At 38.6% G+C, this 22,461-nt stretch overlaps 2 protein-coding genes across 6 annotated transcripts in view; both read right to left on the bottom strand.

Moving 5' to 3' along the window:
* Positions 1-13,999, bottom strand: part of ACXD (Adenylyl cyclase X D) — a 30,513-nt gene extending 16,514 nt beyond the window's left edge. The window contains exons 1-3 of one of the 5 annotated variants that reach the window (XM_031990909.2): positions 1,825-2,193; positions 1,616-1,750; positions 1,505-1,534 (exon numbers count right to left, since the gene is read on the bottom strand). Coding sequence is in view for 1 of the 5 variants with exons in the window: in XM_031990907.2 (XP_031846767.1) it covers positions 8,518-8,628 (111 nt within the window). In the remaining 4 variants the exon portion in view is untranslated. Of the gene's footprint in view, positions 1-1,504; positions 1,535-1,615; positions 1,751-1,824; positions 2,194-8,517; positions 9,298-13,597 lie in introns of those variants that run through there. The other 4 variants (XM_031990907.2, XM_076369520.1, XM_031990908.2 and 1 more) reach the window with 4 other exon arrangements.
* A 1,885-nt stretch (positions 14,000-15,884) lies between these two features.
* Positions 15,885-21,621, bottom strand: LOC116433139 (importin-4). Its single transcript, XM_031990913.2, has 15 exons — positions 21,214-21,621; positions 20,740-20,826; positions 20,566-20,673; positions 20,346-20,498; positions 20,081-20,266; positions 19,713-20,007; positions 19,470-19,624; positions 18,798-19,395; positions 18,488-18,723; positions 18,214-18,416; positions 17,798-18,138; positions 17,546-17,721; positions 17,259-17,461; positions 16,848-17,158; positions 15,885-16,767 (listed from the first exon to the last, which is right to left on the bottom strand). The coding sequence occupies exons 1-15, from the start codon at positions 21,265-21,267 to the stop codon at positions 16,637-16,639; spliced, it is 3,237 nt and encodes a 1,078-aa protein (XP_031846773.1). The 5' UTR covers positions 21,268-21,621; the 3' UTR covers positions 15,885-16,636.
* Between the last annotated feature and the right edge of the window lie 840 nt (positions 21,622-22,461).

Below are 22,461 nucleotides of genomic sequence, written 5' to 3'. Positions count from 1 at the left end.
ATACTTGATAAATCCAAATAAACCAAGTCTATACGGGAATCCTCGTTTATTTGAATAATGGAGCAGGCTCGTCGTCGATGTACGCGCCGCTGTAATCTCGTTGCGCGCTATCGGGAAATATCGTTAGAAACAATCGTTCTTGAGGACAGTGCAAATGTGGACAATGTTCACCATTCGAACAATGTTACGCGGGAGACCTTTGCGTCGCGGTCTAGGCTGTTTCCTGGGTTCCGTGAAACAGTCCGGGCTAAAAATACCGAGTTGCAGCTATTGCACACCGACGACGAGCCGTTCCATTGAACACCGCTGACATTAACCGGTATTAGCAGAATGGGAAGATGATCGTTAGGTAACGGGAGTCATTGTCTCGATGGAAACGCAGAATACGCTCGAAGCAATTGATCCGGAACGATTCTTCTGCTGTGCAGAAGAATGTTAACTCTTTGCATGCGGGAGTCGACTTTTAGTCGTTCGTTTCAACGCGTCTAAATTGTACACTTGGAAATTTGAAAATGAAATTTCGAAGTTAGTTGCAAGAAAAACCAACAACGTTTCGTTAGAAAATGACGAATGAGATATACAATGAGAAATATTGTCGAGTAAAAAGGGTTAGGTTTCGCTAAGTTTTCTCGAGTGAAGCGAGTCGTTTCGCTGTGACGATCCTTCGATTTGTTTAAGTTTCCTAGTGAGTCAGAACTGGTATCGGAATGTCCACGAAATAAAAATGGTAACGATAGGAGCCGGTGTTTTTTTAACGATGGGTCGTGCGGTATTGACAGATACTGTGACTGAGTAGAACGAGAATTATGCGGAAAGTGGTGGTCACAACAACGAAGATGTATATCGTTGGTAGATCAGAATTGGTATTTGTATATATATGATTTATGAAAAGTTTATTTGAATGTGGTGTAAGTTTAATGTATCACAAAGGGTCACGAGATTTTCAGTAATGTAAATAACGACAAAAGTTAAATTGAAGTTTCTTCCTGCATTGTATACTCCAGATTTCACGGACACAACACAAAGTAGCGGTTTCGTGACTCACAAAGAACCACACGCAACAATCATAGCTCAAGGATTTTGTGTTTCTTCCTCTTGTAAGTTTGCTATCCAGTGCACAACCTGGTACTCTACAAATCCACGGCCACAACAGAGAACATCTCATGATTCACATAGAACCACGAGCAATAGCCAAAACTCAAGAACCATAATTCCCGTTCTCTCAACTCTGCTTTCTACCATGTACCCATGAACCACTCCAAAACTGTGCGCCTTCGATAACAACTCCACGGTCGCAACAGCCGACATCTACTTCACACCCATGAAGCATTCCAACTACACGACTACACGTTCACAAACAGCTTCACACAAGCAATCTACAACAAAAACCTAAGTATTCTTATCCTCTAAGCTATCCAGTGAATCTCTAGGAAGCTGTATCACTTTTATGTGTGCATCAGCCACCAACAAACAGCCCTCTACAAGAAACATCCAGGCATCTTACCTCTTATCTTCTAAGCTACCCAGCGAATTCCTAGAACAGCGGTACATCACCCACTAAAAAATCCCAATCACCAACATCCTTACAAAATCAATCTATAAAACATCTAGGTACCTCTTCCCCGCTAGCTATCCAGCGAATCACTAGGAAACAGTGTATCAGCCACCGACAAACGGCAATCACAAACAGCCCTCTACAAGGAACATCCAGGCATCTTACCTCTCATCCTCTAAGCTACTCAGCAAATTCCTAAAGAAAACGATACGTCAGCCACCAATAAATCCCAATCACAAGCAAAATCAATCTACAAAACATCCAGGTACCTCTTCCCCTCTAGCTATCCAGCGAGTCACTAGAAAACCGTGTGCCAGCCACCATCGAACAGCGATCACAACGCAGGACACATGTTTCACTCGAACGGTCAAGATCGCGTCGCGAGTTGCCGCGTGCGTGTTGTCCGCGGCGGTCACCGGCGTTCTGACGGAAAATCGGCGTGTGTGCTCGGCGAGCCGCGTGAATTATGCAGCTGGCCACGATAAAAAGCGCGACGCGTGTGTGCGTGCCTGCGTGTGTGTGTATATCGCGGGCCGCGAGCGCCTCCTCCACCAGGCACCCGCGACTCCTTTCCACGGTCTCGGGGAAGCGGCCGGTGCGGCCGGGCGGACCCGGACTCGGAACTTTCGTGCGGAACGTGGGAGAGACCGGGAGAGAGGCCTGCTCTCCTATCGCGCGCGTGCGTTTTCGGAGCTCGCGGCGAACCTTTCGGTCCGGCGAATATTGATCTTCAATCCCGAACCCGTGCCGCGGCTTCGACCCTTTTCCCTTCTCTCCGCGCGCTTCCTACTCGGCCACCATTTTCGTCTCCTTTACCTGGCCGTAATTATCATAGAGTCATGGGAGGCTCGGCTCGTTTGGAACGGTTTCGTGTAATCTGCGGCGAGGTTCTTGTGGAATGAAATACAGTAGAATACCCAATAACACGATTAACCTTCACCTGACTTTCAAAAGAAATCACAGCAACAAATAATTAATTTCGGTCGAAATGAGCCTAGGGCCTGAGTAAGGTTAACACTGCAGCTACCAGTTAAACTGACTTTTTGAGATTTTTCTGTGGAAATTCTAGGGGTGCATCTATTGAGACTTTAATTGATTCATAATTCAGTTTGCGTATTGTTGAACCGGTTTCTTGAATAATTTCTCAGGGAAACATCTGTTGTGTATTTAATAATTGCAAAAAGAAGAAATCAGGGATGGGTCATTTTGATCTAGCAGTTTTAGCGTGAAAAAGTTATTGAAAAATAAGTATGGAAATGAGATTCTTTGTAAGAAAGTAGTTGAAGCAGTATTAAAAAAAGAGTATTCAACGTGAGATTCGTAAATGTGAAATCGTTATGACACGGAATTTTTTCATCGTGGATGTATGTATTGTTTATGTAATAAATCTGGGTAGTATCGAGGAATACCGGGTGATATTAATAATACTATTTAGTCAGTGTGATTGATGACACGTAATAGTTATGGTTGCTGGTAGAGATTGGTAACTGCCAATAAGGCGTGAATTAAATGAAAATATTTTAAATACGTTTATGGAATTTGTTTGTCTGTTAGCTGACCGATGATGCGTGATTTTTGTCGTGATGTTGAGCTCATGGAGAAGGATTTTGTTTTGTCTGATTCAGAGGAACCTCTAATATTAATTGGTCTTAATTGAATTTTTCCTATGTCGCGGATGATGACTGTGCATTGGAAATAGAAGATGAATCGCTGTCTACTGCGTTTCCTGTGAATTTGAGACAGAGTAAATATTGAATCTTCGTTTGAAATGCTGCAGTAGAATCGTAAATGTTCCTTCTCCTATTCTTCTTCTAATTTTGCTTAATTGACAATTAAAACTTGATTTTGATGAAAATTATTCAACCAGAAATTTACCATTTCGATAAAAGTGATAATTGAAGAGACAGTATTACGAAAGTGTTATTCTATACTTTGCATTGCACAACATTATCGTCCGAGTTTCTTAAACTGCATTAATTCCTCTGTTATTGGTTCCAATAATTCCTCCAGTATCTCAGAAAAGGAAATATACTTAGTACCAACGGAAATAAGTTGCTGTAATTACCAATCCCTAGATCAAACTGATTCCAAGTGATTCGCACAAAATGCATTCTTCTTTTTCTGGAAAACTTAATTGGATGCAATTATTAATTGCAGGAAGGAACAGCTTTTCTCTGAATCGATGTTATTGTGTAACTCTCGGAGGTCGATATCTGAAAATATTTAGCATTCCCGCGCCGCGTGATTAGAACTATCGATAACAGACCATCGATAACGCTCTCCTGCAGAATGTTTTGAACATCGCTGAAGATAATATTATTTAGAAAAATAATCGTTTATCCGTATCTAGACGATAATTAATCATTCTTAACTGAATTTCTATCGCGAAACTAACTGATTTCACTTAAATAGTACAAACTGAGAAACGAGAAACATAATTCCATAAATATTTAAATTTACTGAATATGCGTGGTTTATCAATTTTTAATATTTTATTATAAATATTGGTTATTAATCGCGAAAAGCTTAATTGAGAGTGTGTAATAAAACCTTTTTATAGAACACTCCATTTTCGTGTAAATTGAACTCGAATATTCTCCAGGCATGTCTGATCATTGCTTGTCGTTTCCACTTACATATTACATAACCCGATACACACTGCTATTTAGAAGATTGGAATTATTTACTGAACGAGCAGGAAATTTGGTATATTTTACTGACAAAACGAAGGAAGAGGAAAATCATTCCGAAATAGACATTTGCTTAGTCATTTTGCAATACCAATTTGAACAATGATACCTATATTTTTTGCAGATCCGAAGTATATGTCTGTCGAAGGAGTATGCAAATATATAAATCTATAATTGCAAGGAAAAAGATATCTAAATCCTGTCATAGAAAAATAAAATACACGTACAGTCATTAAAAATGAATAATCTACTTTTACATAAGAAATCTCATTTAGTCCACAATTTATTGCTCGATATTAGAATATTATAATAATACATTTTTTACGATATCTTCAAATATTTGTTATAGTACTTAAATGAAACTATTTTAGCTATATAAACTATAGAAACTATTTTATTAATTTCCAAAACCGTTTCGGATATTGAATACTTTTAAAATATCCCGATAAAAACGGGAACTACTTTTAAAAAACCCGATATTTTAACGGGTACAGTAGTTCCAGTGTTAAGGTATCCAAGTATCTAAATGTATAATATTTTTAATGAACTTAATTGAGCACCTAAAGACCATCTACGCGTTCCCATATGAAAAAACATGAAGAATATCTCCCGAAGGACGCGCGATCGAGATTCAATACTTTTTTCTCGGTCACAGCGCGGCTATCGAGATGTTTTATCGATACAAGTCGCGATATTACAAAAGTACTGTCGAGGCGCGTAAAAACACCTAGTTTTTCTTGTAATCCGGTCGCAAGCGTGAAAAATCTGAGATATAACACTCGCGGAACAGCTCACGGCGATCGTACGACGTGCAATCAAGAATCCTCGGTTGATATCGGTAGATCAATCGCGACTCGCGGGAAACGTTCATCGTACGGCCGCGATAAACACGCGGATTCCAACGATGCACTCGTCTTGTCTTCCTTTCTAACGTCGACCATATAATTCAATTACCTTTCCACGAGATATTTCCTCAGACCGTGCGAAACACCACTAACCGAAGCGAGCAGTTGCAAATTGCTGATGATATTATTTTTATATTATTATATATTATTTAAAGGCAAAGAACATTATATTGGACGCTTAATAATATTTTTATTTCATATGATTAATATTATTATTTGAATTATATCAATGAAAATACTAGTGGTATTATTTAAATCAATAATATGAATGGAAGACAGAAACGTTTCTTTGTAGCCGATGGAACAAAATGGAAAACAGAGTAGTGCAAGTAGAATGAATTAAGTATTGTACTCTATGAATAGAAATCGGAATACGAAAAGATAAAACAAAGTGAGGAAAATAACGTGAAACACACGAAAACTGGAGTACAATGAAATTTCATTCAAAATGTTCAGTTCAATTGTTGAACTAGAAGTGCCTATTACATTCTATGTATTTTACAAATTAATTAAACGAAACTATGTAACCCTGAAGCGATCGCTGCAGCGTCGCCAAATTTCGATGTAAATGCCGGGATAACGATCGCCATTACGGTTACGGCACCATTGACCTTGCCGTTATCGCCGTTTGTTTTTACATCCTAAACACACTTAAATCCGTCTGCCGGATCCTTCCACGTGACTATTAAACGAATTTATAAGGAAATTTTGCATGCGTAATCCGCACACGTTTCCACGCGCGGCCATAAATTAATACACTTCCCTCGTTAAACTGAAACGTAAGTAAAAAGAAAAAAAACAAGAGAAAAAAAAGAATACCAAAGCGGCAATTACTAAAACAGTACGCACGGACAAACAGCGATTAAAAACGTTCCTCTCGATTTACTTCTAATAGGGGACATTCACTGAAAAATGTAAACACCGATGCAACAACCGAGTTTGTCAAATGATTCACAACGTCCGCGTTCTAATGATCATATTTACCGAGTCGTAAACATTGCCCTCTAAGGATCGAATGTTTATTAGATTCAGCTGCGCCGCACAGCGCCGCGACGGTGACCGGCGACCTCCAAAATGGACGCAGCCGAGTTAATATTAAATCGCCGGTGCAATTCCATCGCGGCTCGTAAACAAGCTGCACGGCGTTAAGTCGACCCATAAACAACCTTAGTCTGCGTTAATCATCATCCGCGGCGATTAAAACGTACGCCGCAGCTCGATCAGCTCCTTTTCCGGTTCTAACGTGAACCGAACGTCCTCCGTGATCGACGAAAATCGGCGACGCTATAAAAACCGCGATCTCCTGCCGGAGAATCGCAGTCTAGGAAGTTTTTCACGAATGCCGAGATCACAACCCACTCACGTAACCATTGATTACGGTAGAAATTATCGAGCAGCTGTTACCATTTAGGCTTTGCGTACGAGTGTTCTTTTGGGACTGTGGGAGGTGAAGTTGTAACAGAGTCTTTACTTATTATATTGGATGATCATTGTCATGCTGTAAATAATGTGGTCTTTTTATATTTTTTTTATTTTTACAAATTTAAATCTTAAGATAATGTCGGCTTTTTTAAAGGGGATATAAAGCACTGCATTGTTTATGGGATTACACAATATTTTGGAATCTTTAACTATTAGAAGAATGCTTCTGAAGGAAAGATAGTGAAAGAAATGATTAATAATTCTTCAAGTGGAAAATGTATTGGAAAGTATTCGAATGTTAAGAAAATATCTTACAAATAAAAAATGTGTATTCGATAGTAAGATAACGCTGTATGTAAATTGAACGAATGAAATAGTAGAGTTTAAGGATCAAGGAAAGTAGTAATCTGATGGAGTCTCAATTTTTTGCCCTCCGAAGTTTCCTCCGAATTTTCAGCTTTTTAAAAATAGATGGAGAAAGCAATTACAGATAAGGTTAATTGGTTCGGTGAATGGTAGAGGGTTGAGGCTTTCACGCGAGCGCTAGTAAACTTGTTATCTGGATAACAAAGTTTTAAATAACGGATGGAAGATAAGAGACTGGTTGCCCGTTGTTCATTCAATGAACGAGTCAATCGTGGTTGTAGTGAGTGCTCTAGGTATTACTAAACACATCAATAATTAATCCATTGAATCTTTCAACACGATTTGAATTGAGCATTGGAGATTGGGAGTTTTATTATCAAAACTACATCGAATGGAATGGATTACTTATTGATAGATCTATTAATATTTATATCCATCCAATTTAACTGCACTTAAGTTTTCATTGTCCAATGGTATTATTGAAATTCCAAGATACTATTATAATGTATCAGTATGCAGATCGTTTGGATTCTAAGTAATATGAATTTCGTGTAATGAACTTAATACATTTTGGTCAACGATCTGAAAGTCACTTTCAAGTGTCCTTAAGGTGGAGTGAATCGTATGATTCTGGGACAAGAATGTTTTTCTTTGAGGTATCCCCTTATCAATCATATCAATTCTCACAATTCTAATTACACAAGTTTGTAATCTACTCTAGGGATTAGATCCGCAATTACAAAGCAAAATGATATAAATCACGTATTTGCACTTTTAAGATACTGTTGTTTAAAGTATCAACTAGATACCAATTTTGGATTGCAAACAACGATGTTTGTGTCGTCTTATTTTAAAAAGAAAATATGTTTCATTTAATAATATATCGATATAAAAATGAACTTGCCCTTTTTTATATTTGATAAGAAGACCAACAATAAATTGATTATTTCGTTAACATTTTTTCTCCAATATCGTCAACTATTCTTCTATCCCTTTGATGCAATACTACCTTCCGTTTTCAATTCGTGGGCAAATAATTCCCTCAATGATCACCTTCACAATGTTGATCGACCATTTACTGCTGGGGTAGTAATCAAATACCCACCACGCGTGAACGAGAACGTTGCCGTGCCTAGCAATAAAAGAGTCTAAAAGAAAACGAAGCTAACTATGTTGTTACCAAGTAGTTTGAAATTTTTTAAGAAAACCGCTAGACTCATCTTTCCAGTGCTACTAATAAATAGTTCTCTTCAACTCCCTGAAGCTCGTACAATCGCAGTACCTCATAACCATTTGCACCATACAAAACTACGAAAAACATATATTTCAAACCACCCTACAACACGATATACAACATACAAATAACAACCATCATCATCAATACCGGTATCATCAATAAAAGTATCATTACAATAACGATAACAACAATACAATAAAAATAATCATATACATTTAAACTGTCCCATTACCAATCTCAACCATGCTCTTACACCGTACACTCCATCGATGATCCCTATGAACCCTTAAAGCTGAAAAACAATAACAAAACCAAAGCCAAAAACAAAGCCAAGGGACTTACTCTCAAGCTAGACCACGTCCACTCGTCAAGACTGTTCGGCGAGACGATCCGTCCGTCGTCCACCACCTGCAGCGAGTTCAAGGACGCTCGCGTGACCAGTTCCACGTCCATGTTCCGCGAGACGGTGACACGATGGGGCCGGAAACGAGTAGGTGGTTGGGCGTGCTTGCGTGAGCGCGGTTCTGGTCTTTCACTCAGTCGGCCAAGAAGACGGTGAGGCTGATGAGGACATGGACGGCGACGACCCCGTGCCGGTTCCTCGATACATCGCGGCTACAATTCACTGGCAGACTGATCTGTGCGTGGTAAAATGAGTCACCACCCTGAGAAGACGGCCCAAGCGAAGCCGCGTGGAGCTTCGTGCACCGTCACCGTGCGGCGGTCTCCGGACAACTACTACCGTTAGAGCACCACGCTTTATCGTGATAAGGGAAATGGGCCACTCTAGATCACTCTCTTCGTGTCCCTACCCCGTGAATCCCCGCCGTTTTTTTTACCTCTCGCCGCCGTTCGCTAAGCGAATCACGCTCGAATCTGCAGCGTTCAGCTGCGAACGCGAAAATTAAGGTTCCCTCTTCCTCTCTAACGCTTTTCCGAATTTCCGGTCGCGACTGCTCGGTTGGTGAGATAAGAAACGCTGGTATGAATCACACGTCTCTTGCTTGTTGAGTTACTCGCTGATGAAAGTCTTTAGCTCCTAGGTCTGGGATGATCGTTTTAGAGGCTCCTCTTCTGGAGAACGAAGATGGCCAACCACTACCGCTCGAGGATCGCTCGCCACTGAAAGCAAAGGCGGGGTGCAGTGAGTTTTCAATGTTCAAGTGATGCACATAGGTATCGGAATCGCGATCGCGGGAAACGCGATTACGACGCGGAGATAACGGGGAATTAGCTCACGATTTAGAGCCAGGTTCCGGGGTGCTGGGTTGCGTTAATGTAATTGGGAGATTTGTCCTTTGCGATGGAGATTGGAGTGGGTTGGTCGAGTGCTGTTGATTGGCGAGTGTGTGTTAATATTCTTGTACACTGGTGTTTGGAATTTTGGGGTGGTGTTTTCGAGAATTAGTGGTGTAATTGGATTTTTGAAAGAGTTTGTGGAATGTTTTGGTAAGGGTGATTATGGGAAGAGTGTATGGGAGGTTGAATGTTATAACTTCGAGAACAAAATAAGAACAATGAAAATAATGATAGTTTTACATAACTGGTAGTACATCGCTTTGATAAAGAATCAATGATAATAATAATAATAGTTTCGTATTGGCAGTATGTTACGCTGATAAACAAGCGAAAAAGAACTTTTCTAATCAATATTGGAAAACTTTTAATTTTCCATAAATTAATTTGTACAAATTCAAAGTAAAATGAAGATTATACTCAAGATAGAAAATAATTAATTAATTCATTCTTAGTTCTTATTTAAAAAGTAACCAATGAAAAAGAAATTCTTATGTTACAAGTACTTTGCCCTGAAAAGGGTTAACGGGACCCGTTATTACGATGACTTTCTCCATTGGGTTCGCGAGCAGTGCGTTTTCACTGAAAACCTGTTCACCAGGTTCGAACGATGATTCTTTTTTTGGCGTTCTAGAGGCCAGCCGAGCTGTGCTTCCTCGGGGACGGTCGCTTCGAATTGTGATTCATCCTCGGTCACGATCTTGATCTACGGCTCGTTCACTGTTCGATTCTGGGTATTGCGATCTCGATCGGCTGGCCGTGACTCAAGTTCTGTACTGGGGCTAGAGGCTGATGGGAATCTTAACGCGCCCAGCCCTCATGACAATTGTGCGACGAGCACACACGTGATCATTCTTTGACCAGTGACCCTCTGTTCCCCTCTGATAGCTATTGAACTATGTAACTATGTACTATTAAAAGGTGATCCGTTCTGACTCTATTTCAATTCTACCGCATAGGAATCTGAACTTGGCTGACCAGAAGCTAAGAAAAGCTACTTGGCCATTTTCCAGCTTAAACAATGCTTTTATTATATATCCACATCTACAAATTCTGCCTTTATTGAGAAACTGAATTTTTGTAGTTTAAAAAAAATGTTAAGGATTGAGTAGATTTAGAACTATCTAGCCTGGACCTTGCTATAAATAGTGAATTCAATAAATCAAATTTTAAACGGGTAGAATTCACCAAGAATATACTTTATTATAAACACAGAGAAGGTATTGGTCTTTTAGTTGTTATTTATGATATTTAATGAAATAAGCAGAAAAGGTTCATGTTAGGTTTGGTGACACCGAGTGTGAAAGTGAGATTTTACGGGCAACTGCTTGGCCATTGTGAACCACGTGTCACGGTTGAATACTTCACGTAACCGGAAATAGTGAGCGCATCCATGAATTGAACCTTTGTCAATCAGAGCGAGCATCGCTTGATGTTATTCACCCCGTAAACACGTCTGGTTTCCAGGTGTTTTCGTTGTAAACAAAAATATCCTATACTTTCTGAACTTATCTTCTATGTTTAATCGAACAGAGATAACGTAAAGGTCGGTCTGCCCTTAAAGATTCAAATTCAACATCAACGAGAACAAATGAATCAAACCCAGTAGCAAAAGTTCCAAATTCATCAAACATGCAAATTTTAACATTTGAACATAAATTTCTAGGTGTAGGGGATCTTGGAATTGGATACTTAGGTTTAGAATGTGGGTCCGTAAATTTGGGAGAAACTGGAAAATGGGTATGTGGATCTGGGAAGACTTAGCCGTCTGTTTTTGGTTCCAAGATATTGGGAACACCCAGTCTTGCAACCTTGAGTCTGATGTGTCTTGGGCTTACAGTTAGAGTCTCGCACCTACTAGGCCTCGGGCTCAAGTCCCACGATCTAGGGATCTCTAATATGTCACTGGGTCCGGATGGCCTTGGATTTAAGTTTCTTAATTAGCTGGGCTACAGGTTGTCCTTGGACGAACTGGGCATTAAATTTAAGTTCGACATTCCTTCATGACTTCAATTCAAGTTTCTAGGTCCTACATTGAATGGATTCAAATGGTTTGATCCGATTCTTTTGGTCATGAATTGGTCTTGATGTTGTCGGTATTGAGTGACATTAATTCGAATTCCTTAATTTTTAATGGAATAAAAATATTATTATTGAGTACTGAAGCGCTAAAATAGCAATCAGCATAACGATTCCCATGAAGTCCACTGTGATGTTATAGCCTATTTATCCATCTACGTGAGGAAAATAATAAATCGCGATTGAAAACCGCGGTGGCCTCCCAATATGCCGTCTCCGATCAGGCTTTTAATCGTTTATTCTTAATCATATCCTGCACTCGCGTGTTCGTATGCAAGGAGTGTCGCAAACATTTATAACGATGCTCTTCCGGATCGTTTTAACAACTAAACCGTGCAATTCATAGAAATAATGGCATACGGAGAAAAGATTGATCTGGTTGCTTTTTTTAATGTAATCATGAACGTTTTCTTATATCTTTTGTGTACAATACTTTCATCAATATCGTTGCTGATACAACTATACAGTTTTTATCTTCTTACATATATTTATTGTAGCGTCTATTACACCTTTTAGGTTATTTATAATCACAGCAGTGACTCGCAAAATACACGAAATGGGAGAAATATAATATTAAATCATTTGATTGAATCGCATTATTATTATTATTGCACGTTCATCTAGCTGAAGATCACCGTATTAGATAATACTATTTATAATGTAGAAGTGTTTTCAAATAATCAATATTTAATTGAATGAACTATGGTAATTCGATTTGGTTGGGGCTCACCGGTGACCCTCATGCCATCCAGTGTGTTAAATCTACATATTTAAAAAGTATTTTATAAATGCTCGAGATTCTAATCAAAATACAAGAACAAATTGTTTATTTCATAAGAATTAGAGTCACGAGATGAGCTCGTAACAAAAGACATCGGTTCAAGGTCACCAAAAGGGAATCCCCCACTATTTCGTTCAGTACGCTTGCGCAGTGACATAAATGATTTTACATAGGGGCGCTGGCATGAATTCGAGTCGGCCTTGCGTAAGACGTAATTAATCAACGGTAAGTAATGTTGCTTTTATTTTCAAGCGAATCGAATCGATCATATTCGAAAACATTCGAAAACATTCGAAAACGCGGTCCGATCAATTTGAAACACGCGCCACGGTCGCGGCGAGCCGAATGGGACCGTTTAGGGTTTCAAATGGTTCGGGCCGCCAACATCGATCAAACTTTTGACAGGAGCACCGTTGGCCGGCTGATAATCGCGTTGCCGGATTAACGACCGAATAATCGAGCGACCGACTGAATCACGCAATCAGTCGGCGACGTAGCGCGAGTAATTGCTGTTTGGAAAAAAAAAGCTAGCGTGTCTCCTCGTAATTTTACAACGACACGGGAAACCGTTACGACGCTGGGCCAGCCGCAAACCGATCGTTAATTTAATGGTAAAACGAGAAAACTGGTTGGAGGTCTTGTGTCCGCGAACTGATTCCCGAAACGATATAATAACGACACGAAAATAAGTGGAAAGCCACGCACCACATTCGAACGTCACATGCGAAGAAATCATCAATTTCTCATTAGAGTCCCTTATTAATACTTGAGAGAAATTTTATACACGTCCGATGAAAGTACTTTTAATAATATCAAAGTGACGAATCGATTTTTTGTAAACCAAAGTGGAAGGACGCTCGCTTGAGAAATCAGTTGCGGTTAACTTCAATGGAATCTGCGACAATAGTAAAAAAATGCAAAAGGGCGTACAGATACTATAGATATATTTTCCACTGATATTGTTTCTAAAGAAATATCACGTTTTTGTTGTTCCCCTCCGATGTTTTATAGATTAATAAACGTCTATCATGAAACGTGAAGAGATTCTTCAGAAAGATTGATTAATCGAACATGACAATTACAGTTATTATCTGGTACAAGGTACTCGACGCGTACACAGAAAAGTGCCGATTTTAAACTCTCCTTTAAATTCTATTGTACGCTTCCGCTCAGTTTGAACATAACACTCTGATACCACATACTCGCTTCAGTGGTACTTACCGAGATATAATATTTATTTATTTTCGTATGACGATGAACACTCACCCGAAAGCACAGAAACAGGCGACACCCTCCGCCCTATTCGTATTTTCCGCCAAACTGTCCACTATAGCGCGCACGGTATACGGTTTCCACTATGTAGACACGTTGCTCGGACAATTGGCCGGTGGATCGGACGATTTAGCCGCAGTGAACGGTCGCGCGCAATAAACCACTTTCGTCTGACGAAACTTTCCACTAGCGATATCTCCATGAAGCATGGTAAGCTCGACAGGTAACACAATCGAGCCACGGACATGGGTCGTACACCTACGGCTCCTTTTCGATTCGAGTCATGGTGGAGATCCCAAGGACGCACGCCAGCATCAAGCACTCGATATGCGTGCACGTACAGGGTGTCCGAAAATTTGGCCGCCTACCCGGCACTCGGAAACCTGTTAATCGTCACGGCACGTTCCCCAGTGCTCATGGTGTGCGAGTACTTTCGTCCACCGATAACGTTAATCGATTCTTATGAGGCACCGTGCGATTACGAAATTATACCATCGGTGAAATTGGAAAATTTAAAATTGTACGTTACAGTCTTCCATCGGTATAACATTCTTCAGTGTAATTTCGATGGACAAAAATATCGATGCACCGTTCGATTAAGGATCAAAGTATCCTTCGCTAATCCCACAGAATAAGAAAAACGATTTCGAGACAGGTCGATATTTAAATTTCGAAACTTCCGGTTACGATCATTCTTCCCGCGTTTGGTCAGCGTACCGAGAATTCGTTGTTGTGTAATACGTGTACCGTATGTTTTTTCTGTTTCCAACGAAGAATCTGGTTGTAATCGGAGTCGAAGAAATTATTCGTGAAACTGATGCTCTTATTTGTATATAGAACGCCGTTGGAAAAGCGACACAGCGGAATTTCGATACACCGTGTACGTGGATGCGCGCTGCCTGTGGGTACACACGCGTTCGATTGCCGATGACTAACTCACCCGGCTCAATGGCACGAGAAGAACCTCGGCGACGCTTTATGACTTCCGTCGTCTCGCTATCAGAAGGTCGTCGATCGACAGGTTCGTATTAGCCACCGGTACCACGAAAACGGACGGGATCATCTGGCTGTGAGGCTCATCGTGACGGTATACGTGTACGGAACACTTTCTCCGAGCGTGTTGCACGCTTCGTAGGAAGCACGCGTCGTGTTCAAATCTTGACGCGAATACATAGGCATCTCTTTCTTTCGTGTACCGTTTCATCTGTCGATCACAGCAGATCTTCTCTTTCCCAGTATTCGCTGCACGCACGTTTTCAGGTTATTTCGTGTTCCCATGCTTTTTGCGTATGTAACGTCCGCGTTGCTGCACAATCTCCGTGAAGCCTGTCCACGTGATCATATTACTGTACATCGATGTTAGAGTCGGTTTCCTGTTCTTTGGAAGCGTAACGGTCGGCACGTGCTGTATTTCTGCCGACAAGATCGTTTTCAAACAGAATGACGTCATGCTTGAATACCTTGGTTTTCGAACTCATGCGCCTGTCTAGGGTCCAACGGATTTCCAATGGCGTTCTTCGTTCTTTCCAGCGCTCGATTGTTAACGTACCGATTTCATCAATGATTCTTTACTACTCGCTTGATTTTCGTCGACGATGGTTAAAGGTGACACGAAATGTTTCTTGATTTTCTCAATTTTCACTAATCATACTTTTTCACAGTCGTGACTTGAGTTAACGCATCACACTTGTTAAAAGACGAATGAGCGCTAATAGTCATAACAGTCAATTATCATGGACATAACGTTGAACACTTGATCTTGGTCAAACACATTTTTTTTTAAATAATTGATGAATATATACACGAGCAGAAATTATTGTATGATTGATTTATTAATTTTTATGTGAATGAGCAACACTGCGATGGCCACTGTCGAGGTAGAATGTTTCCAAGTAAGGACGGTATTCGGCAAGTCTCTGTAAATACGACAGATCAATGAGTTATCTTATAATGCCAGATAATATATCGATAACATCGCGTGAAACTCTATATTTATATCAATGAAAATCCTATTACTGTTGCTGTGTACGTTATTACTCAAAAATTGGAAAATACGAATGTTTAGTTTATTTTTAAATTGTCTGCTTTTAAATGATTAATAACAAGGGACAGAAATCCAATCGAAATATTTTTGTATTCTCCATTGATGAATCAGAAACACGATATTGCTATTTGATGATACCCAAACTCGTTTCTGTAATGATAATGTTGCGTGCAGTTTTATGTTTGCACGGGTATTTTTAGCCGTACAATTTCGAAGATAAGAAAGGCACACGTACTGTTTTATAAAAAGGATATAGTGTAACACTTTTATTTCTTCAAATAATACACTTATGTTCAATGTATACATACAATGCTCCATGGTACATCGAGCATTTTCAGTTACAAACAAACGCGAGACATGAGCACCGGTAAAAGGTGTCCGCTCCTTAATAGCAATATAGTTTACGCTTTTTTATAGGGCGCATTCAACAGTTACAATTAAAAATCACCGACCGTTAGGCAATTCGTTAGAAATAATTTAACGTGATCAATTTCGCTGATTAATACAATTTCGAAAAAATAGCACGATGAGTATCAAAGTAATCTTCCCGAAGTGGAAATCAAGAAAAAAAAATGAAAAAAAACCAATCAGCAGACTAGAATTTAATATCAACAGCCCAATCAGTGTATATATATATATATATCTCCATATAAGAAATGCAGTTTTTGTGTCTGTGAAATCTTATTACGTACATTTACAAGCTAGAAGATTCGAATGTAATAAAACGTCACTATTCCATCGTTTATTCGATTAATTACACTTATTGAAAGTCCAATACTATGCTTTCGTGAACAGTATTAAACAGAGGATATATATATAAAAGATTGTGAACTAGCACAACTGACGCGAGAAACCTCAGTTACGATATGTATAACTTAATAGAAAAACGAGTTATATTTCGCGACGAAAATATTTTCACATATCAGTCTGCATGTCTCATCTAATCCGGAATAATTAATAATAATTTTTTCTGTCATAGGTTTATATTCTCATATGTTTCGATATATCTGTTGAACATCATCAAACACCTGTTCGGAAAATTCGGTGGATATGGAACTCCATTCATTTGGAAAGTCTCGTTGCACAGAATGAATGAAATCCCTTACGAAACGCTTCGCTTCTGTAAAAAAAAGAACAGGCATAAGAATGTTAATAACCATCATGATCTGATAAAACAGCAAAATACATGGCGGAACGCACCATCATCAGTAGCTTTTCCCTCGTATAATACATTGAACGCCACTTTCAACAACATACGCATGTGTGGTTTTAAAATGGAATGGCCCGCCTGATACAGCGTCAATACGCTTCTAAAAACTGCCTTATTTTCCTCGAAATCTTCCTTCAACGGCAACTGCTCCACAAAAACTGGGAATATTTGGTCCAGAGGCAAATTCCAACAATTGGTGATGATGAGTCGTGCAATCGCGCCGACGATATTATCACGAGCTCCTGCATGAGTCTCTTTGCTAAGAGCGTTGGAGAGAACCGATAAAATGTCGGAGTAAAACCTATGAAAGTATTGTTAAGAAATATTCAAATATCTTAATTTCTTGAAAGATCTATGTACAGTAGTTAGATCATTTTTTAGACGATTGTTTGAAAGGATACGGAAATACAGAGTCTTTAGCGTGCAACGCAAGTTCACCAATTCCATAAATGGCATTATTGCGGACCTCATCACTTGGATCAGCCGTGAGTCTCAGTAATATGGGAAGAAGTTGAGTAACGTTGGCAGTATGTTTAAGTCCCGAGAAACATTCTGAAATGGTCCCCACAGCGAATGATCTTTGCGCTTCTGATTTGTTCTTTTTCTGAAAGGATACATTTAACTAAAGAATACAATTCTGTGACTTAGTATTGAGCCATGATTGTGCTGGGCAAAGGTAGAAACATACTAATCTGTCTAAAAGTTTAGGTAGCACATTTTGGAAGAAAATGGCGAATTCTTCTGGAGGGATTACTTTTCCTAGATTGGTCAGTACGTCACCAGCGCATTCAACTAATAATTCATCTTGTTCAGCTTCGGCCTCTACTTCATCCGCTTCCTCTTGATCCTGGCATTCTGTCTTGCCTGTAGGAAACCATAGTTTAGATATAAAGTATTACTGAAACTTTGAAAAGGTTATAAATTTGTATTGGATACTAGCCTAACATAACATCCAGGATACAATTCATTATAGCTTCTTTGTGTCCCTCTCCTATAAAAACATCGGTCTTTATTTCTTTTAGAAGTTCGGCGTAAGCGTCCAAACCACTAATCGCTACACTTCGTTCATCGTCTAATCGTATTAATTCTGATAATTTTGGTATGTATACGGAGAGAGCTTTCAACAAAGCTTCTTTTCCTTCGTTGGTATTAATTTTTGAGAAATTAATGCAAAACTGTAAAAGTCCATCAATAGCAGCTTTACGAATATCTTCTTGAGGATAATTGGACAATTTGAATGTTTCCTCGAAAGATCTTTGAAGATATGGTAAAAACGCTTCTCTGCAATAAAAGTGCCACATGTAAAATGATATAACAAACTCATCAAATTAATAATTATGTGTTTAGATGATTTACTCTGTCTGCTCCGCAATTTCCTTTAAAGCTAAAATTGCTTCCTCCTTTTCATCAATGTATACATTTTCAACACTGTAACCTACTGCGTCATCGTCATCATCTTCATTATCCGTGTTTTCAATGTCTTCTTCGCTTTCATTTTCACTTTCGTTAATGTCGTCATAAACTGGAAGAGCAGAACTCTCGTCTTCTTTATAGTGTGGCTATCAAAAATAAAATATTCTTGCAAACTGACTTTCTATTATTTTTGCTTTCTTGTTTAGAATCTACATACCACAATGCCTTCTGAGCTTTTTATACTTAATATCATATACTCAATAATTTCCGGCAAAGCGGATGCCATATCTTTCTTCAATATGGTACTAATTGACGCAAACAGACCGTAAATGGATTTTTTTAAATCTGGATCTTGTGTTTCCTTTAATAAACTAATCCCAAAATTAAGGGATTTATCGGCCAAAGGAGCAAAATTTTCATTACCAATTGTTCTTGCAAGAACCCCGAGTGTATCTGTAATTTCATAACCGGATTTAACAATAATATTAAACATCGCACAAAAGTTGAGTACCTTTAACCATACGAACCAACTGCTTGTACTTGAAGACATATGGTTTCCTCTGTTTGTTGTTCCGAAAGATAACTGTTCAAAATGGAAAGAACCCTTTCAAAGTATGGCAACATTTGCTCTTTACTAGCTAAGGCTGCTGAACCAATGGCGCTCAGCGAAAGTTCTTTAACGTGAATTGGAGTGTCAGAATTTAAAATTTCAAAAAGTCTTTCCATTAATGTTGGTAAATATGGTAAAAGACTTTCATTCAAATTCTCACAAAACATGTCTAACGCATAAAACATGCGACCGACTGATGGTGGCGCCTTTTTCTCTTGTTTAATGTGAGCACAGATTTGACCAAGGTATTCAAATAACACAGGTAGTAATTCTGAAGAGTATTTTGAAATGTCTGGTTGCAAATGTTCGGAAAACTGCCCAAGGGCAAAGAGAGCAGCATTGCGCACCACAGGAACAGAATCGGTGATTCCCTGACAGGTACAACGCAAGAAAGATTCAAGGTATTTAGTGCGGATGTATTCCGAACAACCTTCTGCTAATACAGCCATTGCAAGATACGATGCTTTTTTCGCATATACATCTGTTCCTTGAAGACTAGGTTCAATGTAATGCAGCTACAAGAATGAAAGAACAGAGTAGTAGAGTAATTCCATGCAGAAAAAGCTAGTAAAAGTGCTTGAAACTGTACCAATTGAGGAATTAATTTTTCCGGTGGTAAATTGAGTGCAAGTAAATCTAAAACTTGAGTAGCACAAGTTACAGGTGTATTGTCCTCGTTTTCAGTAAAATAAATTTCATCCTCATTGTCCTCGGGTCGTGTGGACATAAGACTGAATAACGTATCTAATAATGAAGATTACACTAGGTCATAATAGAAAATTCACCTGTGTATAAAGAGGAAAAGGACTTTATGTCCCTTGAAGCAACTTACCTATAATAGGTTCTACAAGATTATGTTTTAACATGGCTTTTTTCTTTGTCCTTGCTAACCAACCAATAGAAATTACTGCTTTAACTCTAAGAGCATTATCTAATGATTTGTTACCAGCAATTGCAAGGCACATACTAACAAGAAGTTTCACATGAGGCGTTATCACATCAATTGCGTTTTCGCATAATTCATCTATTAGTTCAAAACATTCCATAGCTTTGTCCTCATTAGAAACACTGAGGGACTGTATTGTGGTCATTACTTGAGGCATCATTTGATTATAAGCATTTACCATCTGTTACAGTAATCCTTTATTAAAGCATCTTAATTATACATGTTTAATTAAATTTTAATCACATGAGACTTACCATCTGATTATCTTGAACTAAGGGAACAAGGCTTTGCATTATTTTCAGGACGTAATATGCAACAGGATTTCCTAAATCTTGTAAACTGTTCAATGTTTGACCCAAAAGAGCTGCAATTGATGCTGCATGTCTTTGATACGCATCAGGTGCAACTTCTGTCATAATTGACAATGTGTAGGTTCCCAACTACAAGAAATTTGTGCTTCAGAGAAATAAAATACAACGTACACTTCACAAGTTTCACATATTTCTCAAATTTTCATACCTCTTTGTCAGATAAATTTTCACTAGAAATTAACTGTTGAACGAACTGTAAAAGCTCTGGCCACCCATTATTAGGTAATTCATGTTTTACAATTATTCCTACTAACTGGGCAATTGCATTTTTCACAAATTTCTCTGGTTCATTAACTAGTGCCTAGAGTACAATAAAAATTCAATGCCTTGATAAAATAAAAATATGTTTTAAAGTAATACCTCCTTACCTGTAAAATTATTGATTTAAATTCCGTGCGCACATGTTGAGGCAATTTAAGCCAATGGTTCCCTTTGCCATAACGCTTCCTAAGTAACACAGCTGCACATTGTCGTATCTAAGCATATGAGTTGCCTATTATATGAAATTTATAACTGAATTAATATATAATAAAAGTATCAACCTGAGAATTTGGTGAAGATGCAATCAACTGACACAATGCTGGTGTACTCTCTGGTTTTTTAAAAGCTTCTCTGAGTTCTGCAGTTCCCTGCAATAAATCATATATATAGAATATTTCTTCTTGCTAAATATATCATAAAACTCTCTTGTTATATAGAAGACCTTGAAGAACTACATGCTAATAAATGGGACGGATGTTCGTGCTTATTAAAAGACAGACTTAGAGCACATGACATGCATACTAATACATCAATGCTAATAAAAGAAAGGGTATAGTTGCAGGAAATATAGTATTTCATTTATTTCATAGATCCAATGCATAAACGAAAACTCAGCATCAGCTGGTACGATTAGCAACGAAGATTTAATAAAATAACCTCGACCGTATTTGAAGTGGTTATCAACTGGACTGAACACGTGTTTCGAACATCACAAAATCTGTTGCTCTTATTAACTGTCATTTGTCTAAACGTACCTGTTGTATCGTTACATTATCGGCTACAAGTAACTTCGATAGTATTTCCTCCATTATTGGTTTAATATAAGTAATAAAATACGTATTTCTTAAGAACTTCTGCACAAAGTAGCCGGTTGCCTACTGCCGCTGATCAGACCTGTTGGTGTGCATATGATGTGCAGATGTGCGTGCGCAACTAACCTTGTATAAAGGGGGAACAAATTTTCATAGAACAAATTAATTCTTCTGCAACTTATTTAAAATGTTAAAAAACAATGGTAAGGGTTAAAAAATGCTGTTTATCAGTTCAAGATGCAAATGTATTTTCATAATACTCTTGAATTTTTTTTCTAAAAGAATACATTCACGATTTCAGGCTAGAACACTTCTTTAACTGGCTGTACAAGCTTAAGTTACACAGATGGCACTGGACGCGCTACCTTATACCGACTGAGTAGGAGATTCTTATTTTCAAAAGTCGAATCCCGTTAAATTATATATTCTGCATCAATTATTAAGGTACTTAACTACAATTACGACAGTAACAACTTCTACACTACTCTGTGTAATCTCTTCAGTGATTTCGAGAGTAGTATTATAGGATTTGAACAAAAGTCCATAGTTGTTCAAATGAACAACAAAAGAGTTCAAACGTAATAACGATTATAAAGTTTTTTTTGTTTCAAGTAATGCTAGGAATTTCATTTTATTTTATGGAGATCGAAATTTCAATTGATCACATTAGACGATTAACGATAGTTCATACGTCATTCGTTCCAAACGATCGCTTCCTTTTTAATAACGGTGATTTAAGACCAGGCTTTTTATCTTCGCGTCTGTGCAGTGTAAATCGCGTGAACCGTTTGTTCCGACTATGTCTAGTCCCGCAACGCGTCGACCAGTTTATTATTTTAGAGCGAACCCCTTCCTCCCGCAACTGCCCCACCCTTTCTCTTCATCTTGTTCACCCTTCGCTCTTGTTTTCTCTTTCCCACCCCCTCTCTCTCTGTCTCTCTATCTCTCTCTCTCTCGTTTCCTCTTTAACCGCGATCGCTTCACTACGATCGCGCCTTGAGATAATGCAGTCTTCCAAATTCCCCGGATCGCTACTTTAAAAATTCATGTAAGTATAAATTTGCATAAAATGATCATCGGTATTATTTCCTAATTTATTGGATCCAAACGGTTTTATAAGCTTCTGGTGACAATTCCAAAAATCACTAATCCCCTCGTTCACTTATCTTTCAGGTTAACTATCTTGCGTCA

This window comes from Nomia melanderi, chromosome 7, assembly GCF_051020985.1.
Source record: "Nomia melanderi isolate GNS246 chromosome 7, iyNomMela1, whole genome shotgun sequence".
In the NCBI taxonomy this organism is placed as follows: domain Eukaryota; kingdom Metazoa; phylum Arthropoda; class Insecta; order Hymenoptera; family Halictidae; genus Nomia; species Nomia melanderi.
This window is presented reverse-complemented; position numbering and strand designations above follow the sequence as displayed.